This window comes from Anticarsia gemmatalis, chromosome 19 (genome assembly GCF_050436995.1).
Source record: "Anticarsia gemmatalis isolate Benzon Research Colony breed Stoneville strain chromosome 19, ilAntGemm2 primary, whole genome shotgun sequence".
NCBI classification, from domain to species: domain Eukaryota; kingdom Metazoa; phylum Arthropoda; class Insecta; order Lepidoptera; family Erebidae; genus Anticarsia; species Anticarsia gemmatalis.
This window is the reverse complement of record NC_134763.1, coordinates 6,227,769-6,241,620: the sequence shown is the minus strand read 5'-3', so window position 1 is coordinate 6,241,620 and position 13,852 is coordinate 6,227,769. Positions and strand designations below refer to the sequence as shown.

At 32.4% G+C, this 13,852-nt stretch overlaps 4 protein-coding genes across 4 annotated transcripts; 1 reads left to right on the top strand and 3 right to left on the bottom strand.

Moving 5' to 3' along the window:
• Positions 1–239: 239 nt before the first annotated feature.
• Positions 240–3,052, top strand: CLS (cardiolipin synthase). Its single transcript, XM_076126551.1, has 5 exons — positions 240–821; positions 1,096–1,233; positions 1,841–2,056; positions 2,471–2,566; positions 2,750–3,052. Exons 1-5 carry the CDS (start codon positions 399–401, stop codon positions 2,900–2,902), a joined length of 1,026 nt encoding a protein of 341 aa, XP_075982666.1. The 5' UTR covers positions 240–398; the 3' UTR covers positions 2,903–3,052.
• A 100-nt stretch (positions 3,053–3,152) lies between these two features.
• Positions 3,153–6,263, bottom strand: LOC142980934 (transforming acidic coiled-coil-containing protein 3-like). The gene is made up of 2 exons (XM_076126552.1): positions 6,071–6,263; positions 3,153–5,832 (listed from the first exon to the last, which is right to left on the bottom strand). Exon 2 carries the CDS (start codon positions 5,764–5,766, stop codon positions 4,795–4,797), a length of 972 nt encoding a protein of 323 aa, XP_075982667.1. The 5' UTR covers positions 5,767–5,832; positions 6,071–6,263; the 3' UTR covers positions 3,153–4,794.
• A 782-nt stretch (positions 6,264–7,045) lies between these two features.
• Positions 7,046–13,737, bottom strand: CIA30 (complex I intermediate-associated protein 30). The gene is made up of 5 exons (XM_076126929.1): positions 13,293–13,737; positions 9,044–9,261; positions 8,051–8,236; positions 7,314–7,458; positions 7,046–7,179 (listed from the first exon to the last, which is right to left on the bottom strand). The coding sequence occupies exons 1-5, from the start codon at positions 13,591–13,593 to the stop codon at positions 7,100–7,102; spliced, it is 930 nt and encodes a 309-aa protein (XP_075983044.1). The 5' UTR covers positions 13,594–13,737; the 3' UTR covers positions 7,046–7,099.
• LOC142981139 (uncharacterized) lies at positions 9,741–12,432 on the bottom strand. The gene has a single exon (XM_076126831.1). It carries the CDS (start codon positions 12,257–12,259, stop codon positions 10,676–10,678), a length of 1,584 nt encoding a protein of 527 aa, XP_075982946.1. The 5' UTR covers positions 12,260–12,432; the 3' UTR covers positions 9,741–10,675.
• Positions 13,738–13,852: the final 115 nt, after the last annotated feature.

Below are 13,852 nucleotides of genomic sequence, written 5' to 3'. Positions count from 1 at the left end.
TATCTTTATAGAATCTCATCACGGCATTAAAGACTTTTGCATAAATACCTAAATAGTTCTGAATATAATACATAATAATAAATGGCCAAATGAGTGGTTAAATAATGCTCTTATTATATAAACTATTTGGGATATTTTTAAGGCTGAAAAACGGTTACTTAAAAATACAAAGAATATTAACGAGTGCAACACTAAATTACTGTCGTTTTTGACACTACTGACATTTGACAGGAGGCCAAGTGACATGCCATGTTGTATTACATGTCAGGCTGCAAGTTTTTATTTCGGTTCAGTATTGATAAAAACACATTTTTAACTACATACGTAGTTTACTAACTTCAGAATAAATGAGTTATTTTTGAAATATTTTGTGCACCAGCCTTGAGCAAACAGTGATTATGAAACTATTGTCGAGATGTAACTTTATAAAACATGTCTCACTTTTATACCGGCCTATTACGGCCCACGATTATACTATCTCTGTTCGAGAATACGTAACAATTCTTTCAAATAGACGACGGCATATTAGATATCCAGTAAATCTGTCGGTTATATCATGTCAGTACTCGTCTGACGATAAAAAACAATTCATAACCTTAGAGAAGAAGACGCACGCTCTCAAAGATGCCTTGGCACATAAGAAGGAACAGCTGAAAGATACCGAACATAGAATAAGACAGAAGGGTGAAGAGATCGTGAGAGACATCAAACAACAAAAAGAACTAACAGGTCATAAGCTCAAAGTAAAAAAAGAATACATTTTAAAGGACATTCTTGAAACTAAAGCTAAAGTAAAAGAAAGAATTGAAGAAGTTGTAGAGGTAAATATCTGGTCAACCAACAACATTTCATGTTTAGTTTGTCTTTTTTTGGTTAATTAACTTGCATAATTTAAAAGTATGTTGCATATATGTATGTATCAAAGATTTGTATTGATCAAACATTTATATTAGATCAATATGAGAATTGTCTAAACATGAGCCTTAGGCAAGTTTGTAGATAATAGTATTAATGGTTGCAGATAATATATAGTTACTACTGTAAAAAAAACAAATAACAACATGTATGTTTACTAATAAAATGTTTATTTTTCAGAAAGAGAATGTATACACAATACCAAATATACTATGTTTCACTAGAATAGCAATGTCTCCATATTTGGGGTACACAATATTTCAGGAACACTATAACTTGGCACTAGGTTTACTAGTATTCGCTGGGGTCACTGACCTGGTAAGTCTTAATACACATTATTTATTTTAATTCTTGAATTGTTTGACTGTACAGATTAACTATACCATTTTAATAATATAATTATCATTTAGTGGTTTTTATAGTTTTCTGTACCTATTAATAGAATGTTACAATATGTCTACTTTTGGAATGGAAGGATATAGTTAAAAAGTACAATCTGGGATAAGTCTTGGGTTATAAGTCCTAAATTGATTAAAGTTCAGTCAAGTAGTGATTCTACTTTTCTAATACATGACTTCCTTACCTATTAATATACATTGTCCTAGTTCTGATTGGTTATACAGTATTTTGTCTCTATCAATAAACTCAAAGCACAGTATTACTAATCAGAACTTTCACAATGTTTCAGTAAGACAAGAATTATGTAACATTTTTATAAACATTTAACCACCAGAACCATTAAGTGTTACCCTCTGCAAGGCAATGACCTCTCTTCCATTTATCATACTGAAAACAAATAAAGATAACAATATGAATAATTGGACAAGGATTACAAATTGAGCCCTAACAAGTGGTGTTCTTTGGTCTCTCCCTACTCATTTGGGAAATAAAATGAAATAAAGCATGTATGTATGTTTAATTCCAGTTGGATGGATGGATAGCAAGGAATTGGAAAGGACAATCAACAAAGATGGGCTCATTCTTGGACCCAATGGCTGACAAAGTGCTGATAGCTACTCTGTTTGTCTCTCTTACATATCAGAACCTAATACCTCTCTCTCTCACATTGCTCATAGTGGGCAGAGATCTGGCACTAGTTGTTGCTGGATTTGTCATCAGATACATGAGCTTACCACCCCCTGTAAGTATTATTTGAAAACAAAATCTTTTCAATTGTTTCATTAAATTGCCATGTAAGTTTCATTCTCACAATAAAAGTTATCACTTAACATACAGTTTCAAAAAGATCTCATAAGTGGGATTTAGTAAGCTAGGGCTAGCTAGCTAGCTTAGGGATAAATTAGGTAAATACGGTAAAATTAGGTACATAATTGAGTATATTAAGACAACAGTAATAAGGAAATTCCACTTCAATATTACTTGGGTAGATGTGTTCTATATATAAGCATCCACAGACTGATTGCATTAAAGGTTGCTTAACCTTCAACAATGTACACATACAATTTTATAAGGAATATAAAAATACTTTATAAATATTAACAAGACTTGTTATAATTGAATATGTAATGAAGCTTACCTTGGCCTTACCTTACAGAGAACCTTGAGCAGGTACTTTGATGTGACTCATGCAACTGCTCAACTTGCACCTACATTAATTAGCAAAGTCAACACAGCTATACAATTACTTTTGGTGAGTTTATTTTTTATTTATATTTATAAAAAAAATATCTATTTAACCTTGTATTACTGGAACTACGAAATAATTATTTCGAAAATTTTTAATGTGCTCTACTAATTGCGCTTCAGTATGACCCACTATTTTTTTTACATTTTTATAAATCAGATATCAATAATTTTATTGATATTGTTTCAGGTGGGCACAACATTAGCCTCTCCTGTGTTTGGCTATGTAGACCACCCAGCACTGCAAGCCTTGTGTGGAGTAACCGCTGCATCTACTGTTGTTTCAGCTATCAGTTATTTAGTTAGTAAGGACACATATAAGTTTTTAAAGAAAAAGTCCTGAATTATCAAAATGTTAAAGAAATAAATGTGTTGTGTTCTATAATCAGTTTTATAATTGTATAGTCTTCCAAACAAATATTTAGTTTTGTAGCTAAGTGTTAACTAATGATAATGTTTTGAAAACCTGTAAATATACTATTAATAAAACAAACTTATTTTGTATTGATCACCCTCTTGAATGCTAGTGAGTATGAATAAATTAAAAGGATTCTAAAGCATTTTGGAAAGTGTTGAAATAAATAGTAACCATGTACAAAAGGAAACAATTTATTTTTTCATTCTATTCATATGAATAAATTGCAGTTAATTTATGCGAAAAAATCATAGTTATAAAAAAATATGTAGTAGTAAATAATAACTAAATTATGCTTATTCTAGACAAAACAACATTTTTGGGTAGTGTTCAGGCTAAGTGGGATGAGTTGTCATGAGATGTAATGTTGATGACAATGAGATTAATTTATAATTGACTGCACTATTGCACAAGCGCCAGGTTATATTAGGGTTATAAAATCTACAAAAATAATATTGTGGAATGTTGAATGTGTTATGATACTAAATTTTTAGTAGGGTTAATTGATATTACCTCCTCCAGGAAAACCAAACGATAAAACCTCAATTGGAATAAAAATTTACTAGCTCACTGCCAATATGCTAATACCAGTAGGAAATATGTATCTCTAGAATTTTTAGGTGTCTAGTTATTTTATGAGTATCAAATCATGGACTGAATGGATATGGATGGTGAAGATTTAATTTCAAAAGGCACATACTAATGTCTAAGTTTCAAATACTCATGTACATTAAATAAATAAACCTAATTGTAAGTCCAATTCTTGCCTATTATTTTAAATGACTTATTTATTTTTTTGGTATTTGCTTTTCACAACTTAACTTATAATATGCTGAAAAGCAATTGTGTGAAAGTATGTTTCCCTTGAATGATCATTTTAGCAAATATAAGCAGTTTATGTGGGGTTCCTTATAAAATTATTGCTCTTCCAGCAGCTATTACTGAATCTACTAGTATATTTTTACAAAGTTTTTATATAAAATAAATGAGTAGGTGCAGTGAAATCTGTAAAGATCAAAGACTAGAGGAACAAAAACTATTAGTTCTGCAAGTGCTGATAGTTTTACCAGCTAATACTAACCATAAACAATAATATCAAAGTTAATTGTTTAAATTATATCTCAAGCACGCTTATAGCTTCATATATCTACGCTTTTATACATAAAGAAAATTTCAAAATTAAATATGGCAGCTAGGGTTTAGTCAGATGAAACTAATGAAGTAGTTAATAACCATACATCAATCATATGCTGAGCACAGTCCTCTGTGAGGACAGCCAGATATACACCAGACTGTAACCATATCTTTGGATAAGTTTACAAATTATTCATTATTTGATGAAAATAATTTACCAGAAATTCATTATAAATAGTACAAAAGCATGGTCCAATACTCATAGGCTTTCCATAATGGTATTAATAATTACTTCTATGACAATTCTATATGAGCACATTACATGCACACAATACAATCATAGTCAGGCACCAATAAAATAGAAATTAAAAAAACAAAATTTCACTTCAAATGTCACAAGGTAGTAAAATCTTAGACTTATAATTATATAAAAATTGTACAAAATAAAAACAGAGAAGTGATTGCACAGTACATTAAAATTATTAACTACATACTGTTATATAAAAAATAATTATTAATTTCTGAATATTGGTAACAGTACTAGCTTCATTTAAGTATGTTCACAATTATTGTGTAATGATGATATTACACAAAGTACATTACAGTCAACCGCATAAATACAAAATGCATGTTAGTTAATGTAAATGAAAGTTATTAAGTATAAGTATCGAGTGATTGGAATACTATTAACCAACCTTATTGATCAACTCATCACAGATAGCTGTGAGTTCCTCATTATCTTTTATCTTCTGTGCCAGTGATTCCTGCAGAGAAGATGCATGAACTTCACTCTTCTTAAGCATGGCATTCAGTTTTAAAACTTCAGCTTGATGAGCCTTCTTGACAGAGTCGAGCTCTGCATTGGCCTTGTTGAGTTGTTGCATGGCATGTTGTCGCAAGGTTTCATACCTTGCCTCCAGTTTTTGAATTGCATCATTATTTTCCTCAACAGTTCTCTTCAAAGTTTCTTCATTACACTTGTATCCTTGTATAATGACCTTACACCTTTCATATTTCGTATGAACATCATTAAAAGCATGTTCCATTGAGGCTAAGTGAGCGGCAGCATCATCTCGTTCTCTTACAAGATTAGACCTCTCTTCCACCCACCTCTTGGATTCTGCTTCACGTTCCCCAATAAGAGAAGAAATAGTTCGCTCATATTCTTCCATGACAACACTCATTTGTTTATTGTTTCGTACTTTTTCGGCCACTCTCTGTGAGAGATTCTTTTCTTTCTCTGCATATTCTTCATTCTGCTCAGTTAACTTCTTGATTTTTGTTTCACATTCTTCTAATCTATCCCTCAGCTCATGATTGATATCCCTGAGGTTCTGTGCTTCTTCCTCCTGTGCTGTGAGAAGCTCTTTCACAGCTCTCAACTGTTCCATAGTATGTGGATCCATGTCTGAGGATCTTGTGATTACTGGTGGAGGAGGGGGAATATTGGCTCCCAGACTCAAGAGTCTATCTATTGTAGCAATAGCAGGGGAGACTGTGTTTGCTTTTACAGGAGTTACCTTGGCTGCTGATGGCTGTTGACTTCTGTTCACAGCAGGAGTAACTACTTGCGTTGGTTTCTCAGTATGACCACTGTTATTTGGTTGCACGGATAATTGCTGCATTGAGTTCACTATATTTTGCTCCGTACCTGACATGGTACTACACTGTTTTCACTATTCCCAAACTAGTTTATATTATTAAAAGTTCTCACATGGTCTCACCTGAAAGTACAAAATTATATATTGGTGACTGACTGCAGTAAAATTATGACAAGATATTATGTATGTGTAAGTCTATGCTAATTTAATTACAGTTGAGATCTAACTGGCCACAAACATGTTTATCGTTCACAACATTATCGAGAATTATAATATATGTGAAATGGTCAACATCCCACGCAAGGTGCAATGAATAGGAACAATAAAGTAACAATTTGCGTTGGTGCAACTGTTAACCTACCGCAATGTCCTCGAGCCTTGATGCACTTGGGTAGTAAAAACGAACAGAAATATCTGTACCAACTTTTACAAGAAATTGATGACGGAAATGATTCCAGTAATTAAATAAACACCACAATACGAAGGAAAATAACGATGATCAAGACGATGACATCAGTCATTAATGCCACAGATACACACAGGCACAATTATCCCTTTTTTGTCTATGTAATGGCGAGTTTTCGTAATGACAGCAGGATAGTATTATACAAGTCTCTCGAGTGCGAGTGAGACAGCAATAGCATAATTCCAGAAATGGAAGAGGAATGACTAAAATGTTTGCTTTTTTTTACTTTTTGACATTTCTCGCTAGAGATGTCCAATGTTCAGAGAACGTTTCGTTACTGCAAGTTTTTAAGTCAACAAAGGATTAAACGCTGAAATAACACTTTTTCGACATATTTCTTCTTCGGGAAAAAGGCGTATTTCTTTGTTTGTATGCGCTACACCTGGTGTTGTTTAGACAAGGTGAAAACGCCTAGATATATATGTAAACATTAATTATTGCAGTCAAATGATATGAATTAGCTTGACAACATGGTAAATTCTACCAAAAATATTTTGAGGTAGTGTTTCTTAGATATGTATAAAACAAAGAATATTAAAACTCGCTAAGAGCATCTTGGACCAAAGTAATTAATTAGAATATTTTAGATACGTAATAAAATAGACCACAAGAACTACAATTTTCTGTATATATTCATTTTTCTATTTATAAGTAGTCAATTTGTATAATAGTTTATTTATACTATATATTTTTAGATCGACTAGAATGATTTTATAGTAGCTAAGTAGCAACCTACTTCAATATGTTATGTGATGTTCTATGAATATGTTTAAAGACAAAGTCTTATCCAGAGGTGGAAACGGCTTTCGAGTGGAAACTCCATAAATCTATGAATGAAATTAGTATGTATCCAAGATAAACAACTTGCAATTAATAATTTAAAGGTATTTATTACATAATAAAATCTATTTATACAACAAATAGTTAAACACCAACAATATATTTATCTGTTTTGTACATTTCATAGGCAAATTCTTCATCATGAGTTGGGTCGAACTCCAAACCTGGAAAAAACATAGACAAAGTTAAACATGCTGCTAAATAAACTACAATTATTGCTACAAAACACATCACAGAAATAGTAAAAAGAAGAAAAGTTTTTAATTAACAAGTTTAATAAATGGTTTTATAAACTTACCAATGTATTCAATCTCTAAATCAAATCGGCCGTTAATCTTATCGCCGCATACAATGCCGAAGTGAGTAACTTTGTCAAATCTCATCCTAGTTTGTTTGTCCTGAAGGCGTCCCTTTGATCCTAATACGAATTTTGACAATGGTATCTGTAAACATCGTAAAATATATGAATAAAATCTTAAAATTAAAATCTTAAACTTATTTAAATTTAACTGTAGCAACAAAAAATATTAAAAGAATGTTATAACGAATAATGTTTTTAAAATAACGTTTAGACTGGTGTGATTCAGGAAAATAAAAGAGCAAAAAATACATTGCACCATTAAAAAAAAACGTTTCAAAAACTATACGGAACATATTTACATAATTATCCCATGTGATAAATAATGCAAGTTTAGATGGAGGGACTATTTCGAAAACGGTTCACCGTAAAAACAATGCTTTCAAACAAAATTTGTAGATAATTTTATACTGTACAATATCAATAATGAATACAAATAGCAAACATTCCATAGGAAATGAGATATTTACAAAAAAAGCGCAAAAAACCGGTTTTTGTTACCTTTGACCTTGAAATTTTATAGTTGCGTACACCCTACCATATGTAGGTTTTGAGACAACTTTTAGGATGTCAATATACAAGTATTTACAGATTTACAGTTGGGTATCTCGAATTCCGAGATTCTTACCTAATTTAAGCTTAAATGACTGGACTATATATGTTAGTCAAAAGCATACCTTCGCAATTTGCCAATAAGGTCCACCTCTAGTGTAGAGGACGTAGTGGTATATATCATTCCACGTGATATCGTAGTACCCCTCACAAGATATGTTCAACAGATAAGACCGGCCGTCGCCTCGGAGTTTCAAGACGAGAGTGTTGTACAAGTGCCAGTCGTAGGTCGCTGGACGCTTGAATGATTTCTGTAATAAAAATAATAATACTATTAGAAAGACACAGTGAAAAGCTATTTATAAGGTTAATTCAACTTAAAGTCAAAGTTACCATGCCAATACCATTGCGTCGAGAGGTCGTGGGTTCGATTCCACACGGAACAATTATTTGTGCTATTCTCAAATAATTGTTTCAGGTCTGGTTGTACTTTGTGTCCATTGTTTGTATGTTTGTAAAAGTCCCCGCGACACAAGAGCAATTCTTAGTGCGGGAGTAAAAAGAAAAAATAGAGGTGTTTAAACACGGACGATTAAATACCCACCCACAAATTGTAGACTTATTCATACACTAGCTGACCCGCGCAACTTCGCTTGCGTCACATAAGAGAGAATGGGTCAAAATTTTCCCCGTTTTTGTAACATTTTTCACTGGTACTCTGTTCCTATTGGTAGTAGCGTGATGATATATAGCCTATAACCTTCCTCGATAAATGGACTATCTAACACTGAAAGAATTTTTCAAATCGGACCAGTAGTTCCTGAGATTAGCGCGTTCAAACAAACAAACAAACAAACAAACAAACAAACTCTTCAGCTTTATAATATTAGTATAGATTTATTACATTTGTGAGTAACAAAATATCTAGACAGGGAATCGAACCCGGTATCTTTTGCAAGCTGTATCCTTTGCAGCTATTATGACGAGCTAATAACTTCGAAATTAACATTATCTTAGATGTAATATTTACGTTACGACAATTAGCGACATTGCAGGTATTTATAAATAGGTATGTATAATTATAGAAAAATTGTATTGAAAGTTGAAACGGTACATACTCGTACTCTCTTAGACCTCATAGCACAATATCCTGCTTTCTTGATGCGTCCATCCTTCGGGACCCTGACGTCTAAGTAGCCGTGGAACCGCGCTCTGCCCGCGGAGCTCATCTCCAGGGAACATTTACTGAAGCCCTCGTTGTGGTCACTGTCGGCTGTCGTCACGAACTTATCCAATACATTCGGCTCGTTGAAGCACCATAACAGATCCGTTTCACCTGGAAATGTTAAAAAGCGAATATTTAGAAAAGTATATGTACTTATAGGCGGTATACTGAAATCAAAATCAAATCATTTATTAATTTAGGTCAAGTGCTGACACTTATGATAGTCAATGATACAGAGGGTGAATTTACCGCCAGTTCGGAAGGTGGGGCCAATGAGAAGAGCTGGCAAGAAACTCCTGGCCACTCTTTACTGGTAAATACGCAACAAACTCAAGTGTACATAAATATTTCAATAGTGTTTAAGTGTGTTGACACAGCAACAATTATTTAGTGTTAAGACCTACTAGTCATTAGACTTTGAAATGGCTAAACAGATTTGGGTAGGATTTTTACTGAATTATAGCAAGTTTGTAGAAAACTTTATGTATTACTGCTATACTATACAAACATTCATTTACTGCTCATGATTTCATTTAATGTTTATATACATGATTTGGAGTGTGAGACATAATGTTAATAAAACAAAAATATATTTTAAATATTTTATTACATAACTAAGTACATAATACAAGTATGAAGAAAAGAACACAAATATTAACAGATTTGTTTGTTATGAATTATCATAATATGGTACTGTAACTTGTTTCAAGATAATTATTAAAAAACTATTAGGCAGAATGTCTCTAAACCTATCTATTTGACTTTGCTATATAATGCTGATGAACACAATAATTTATGTAAGTAGATATACAGAGATAAATACAATAAAATTAAAACTCCATGAATCTACTTGTCCTGCAGTTACAACCCATCACAATATTAGTATGATAAAGCACATTTCAACTTTTTATTATAGGCTTTGAAGACACAGCTTGTGATATTTTAAGTTAAGAGTAAACTTGGCCTTCATATTTTAAGTCTCCATGTGCTATTTATTAACTTATAAAATTTATATAATAATAATACTAAGACAAAGAAACACATTCTACACTAATAAATTTATTGTATGAATGATGCTATCTCCTGAGAATACAATACACATAATAATAGACAAAACCTTCATGTATGTGACACATGATTTTTTGAGACTAGGTAGTAAACAATTTATTTGTTCTACATTTATTTTTAGGTCAATCATTCAATAGAATACTGTAGTTTTACTACATAATCAGCACAATCAAGTCAAATAAACACAGCACAGAAATAATATTTAAAAATTAGAATCTAAAAAGCTAGTCACAAATATTAACTATACTGAAACAAAATTGTTAATTTTAAATACCTAACAAAATGTCATAAAGAGTTAAAAATTAAATACAATATAATAATCCTAACAAAACTAACAATTTTATAATAATATAATGAGATTCATCACAGAGAGAAGTCAGCTTAGAATAGCAGCCACAGAATGTTTCAAAGCACATTGAAAATAGAAAGCACCAACAACCAGACAAGATTGTAATATTTAATGCACTTCACTAATCAGCTGATCATACAACCTCATCAGCTCCTCATTGTCTCTTGTTTTCTGCACCAGGGACTCTTGCAGTGAAGCTATTGTGATCTCATGTTTCTTCACAGTAGCATTTAATTTTGTTACTTCAATATTATAGTTCTTTTTGAGGTTCTCTAAAGTCTCGTTAGCTTTAGTAAGTGCATCTGAAGTGACCTGTTTGAGATTACCATACAATTCTTCATATTTCTTCACAGCTGCCTGATACTCTGTCATTTTCTGTTCATATACCTTTTCTCTTTCTTTTGTCTCTAATATGACAGTCTTGCACTTTTCATATTTAGCAAGTAGATCATTAAAAGAACTCTCCATGTTACCCAGATGGTTTAAAGCTTCATCTCGTTCAGCAGTAACTTTGTCTAACATCTCCTGGTTTATTGTTTTCTCCCGCTGTTGTTCCTCAATCAATGATGATATTGTTTTCTCATATTCTTCCATAACAATACTCATTTGTTTGTTACTTAATATCTTGTCATTGATTTGTTGAATTAGTTTGTTTTCCTTGTGAAGAGCATTGTCTCTATCATCAGTCAGTTTCTTGACTTTCGACTCAAGATCTTCCACAACTCTTGAAAACTTGTGTTCTGTGTCTTGTAGAGAACTCTTCAGCTCCCTATTCTCTTGTCTAAGTTGTAATACTTCTTGATCTTGTTTCTGAAGAATTATTCGGAGTGAATGAAGATGGTCAGACTCGTGGGAGTTGTAGGTGTGATTATGATAGCGTGGACTTCTGGGAGCTGCAGTTGGTGGAGTGTTGCCAGATATACTAATGAGTCTTTCTGTTGCTACCCTTGTGGGGGTCAAGATGGCAGACACACTCCTCATTAAGCCAGGGGTGGACCTCACATGACTGCCGCTTGATTTAGGTATTTCACTATTAATCACAGGTGGCACAACTTGCATTGGTTTATCCTTACCAGTCATGGATGGCATTGATCCAGTTGACAATGAATGTTTAGGCATTGCAACATGACTGTCAGTAAACACAGACACTGTACTGCCTGTTTCATAGCCCACATCACATTCTGATGAATCAACTACAGACTCACTCTGAATAGAGTGCGCATCATCTAATTTTTGCCTGGCGTATAAAGGATCAAACTTCACGAACAAACTTTCCTTGCCGCGATCTATGTGGTTCTGATTTCGGTTCGACTCGGCACATTTGACGAGATAATCTAAGCTGTTTGCGTCGATAAACATATCATCAGACATAGGAATTTCTTTCATTGTTACATCACAAATGCTATCAAAGTCTGGTCCAGTGAGGAGATCGCTAGTTTCATTTCTTTGTTCAGATAAATCATTCGATCGTTTCGGTGACATCGCCATCAAGTCACCTACTGAAGAAACAGGTGTTAAGAAACTATCTTCAGATGCTACTGTACTCCCTCTCGCAGACAACATGTCGTCATGAATTTTGTCACTGTTAGTTTCGATTCCACGTCCTAATAAATTTTGAAACTTCTGATAAATGGTTTTTATGCCCTTATCAGGTGATACAAAAGAATCGCTCAATATAATATTTGAAAACATTCGCTCTATGTAGTTTTAAACTTTGATGTATGAGATATTTATAAAACCACTTTGTAAGATGCACAGCCGCTCTTTTGAACTAATTAAAATTAAACTTGCTTGTGGAACAACAAAAAGATAAAATAGAAGCACAAAATTATTCTTGGCCCAACAAACTTCAACGGTTATTTGAGTTTTGAATGTTAGTGCCACAGATTATCAAACTGATTTCAACGAATGACAAAATCGACTAAAATCAAACTGAAACTCTCTGGTTGGTTGCTTGCATATTATTATTATACTATAGAAAATTTAATTTTGATTTGAATATTTTTAAAGATTTTATTATCGTTAATATTCATAGTCAGGTTAGAAGAAAGGCCCATGGTAGGTGTTTTTTTATAAACATTAGTCAATAATTGTCTTGCATAGATTTCTGATTGATAAAGTATAATTAAAATCTAAGAATAATAAAAAAATGATAAGGGTAAAAATAATTAATAAAACCCTAAAATTTAATAATTTCCGATTGCAAATTTTTATTCAGTAACTACCTATGCATTTTATTAAAATTTAATAATTTTATTTGCTTTTACTTTTTCTCTTTTATGATTCAGAACTCGTAATATGAAATTAATGGCTTAATGAACAATTAATATTCATGTTTACCCGCAAATTTTAGCAGAAGGTTGTATATAAAATACATATCAATACCTGCTTCTTACTTAATTTTACTGTTGGCCAATCAATAAATAAAAATCTTTAGGCAACAACAAGGATCTGATGCTAAGCTGAGCAGAATTTATCTAATGGTGACTAATAAATACCCACACTAATTTCAATATTTATTCAAGTACATACATAAATAGAGACTTACTTACTTGTCCTAGTTAGAATGTGAACCAACCACAGGCAGTGCTGCCAATGAACATTGAGGCAAGGTGACCATGTTAACCATTTTAACCAAGTAAGGAACTAGCTTTTGATTCTTTAACAATTCTTACAGAGGGTGTACAAACATGTTGCCCATGTAATACAATAAATAGAAACTTACCTGGTCTAGCGATTAGGAGAGGATCTGTTTCAATGAGGTCTATGATTTCTTGTTTGAATAACTTTAACTCCTGTTTGAGTTCCTTAAAACCATTTTTTAAATGTTCCCAATTTGATACTTTAAGTTCTGTTTCATATCCACTTTTTCTGTGGCTTTCATGGAAAAGCCATCGCTGTGAGCCAATTAGATAGGGATTGGAATATTTGAAATAATTAGGAGTTAGTGCATTTTTACACAACGGAGTGAACTTGCCATTATTTCTGAGTACGTTAACAAACGTGTTTATTTTACAAAGAGCCATTATCTTTATAGTATATTTTTAATTTATTATACAAGCGTATTTATTTAATTTATGTCACATTTCACCTCAAAACTCTAACACCGATTGTATAACCACAAATTATCGCAAAACAACATTTGCTATTTGACAATAAACAGATGATCATTTTGACGTAGAGCCATTCGTTCAAAAACATCATAGCTTAGCTTAGCTCAGGTTTCGGAATCGACTAAAAATTAAAGAATGTATTTCTTTGCCAGATGTTTCTAAATAGGAAGTA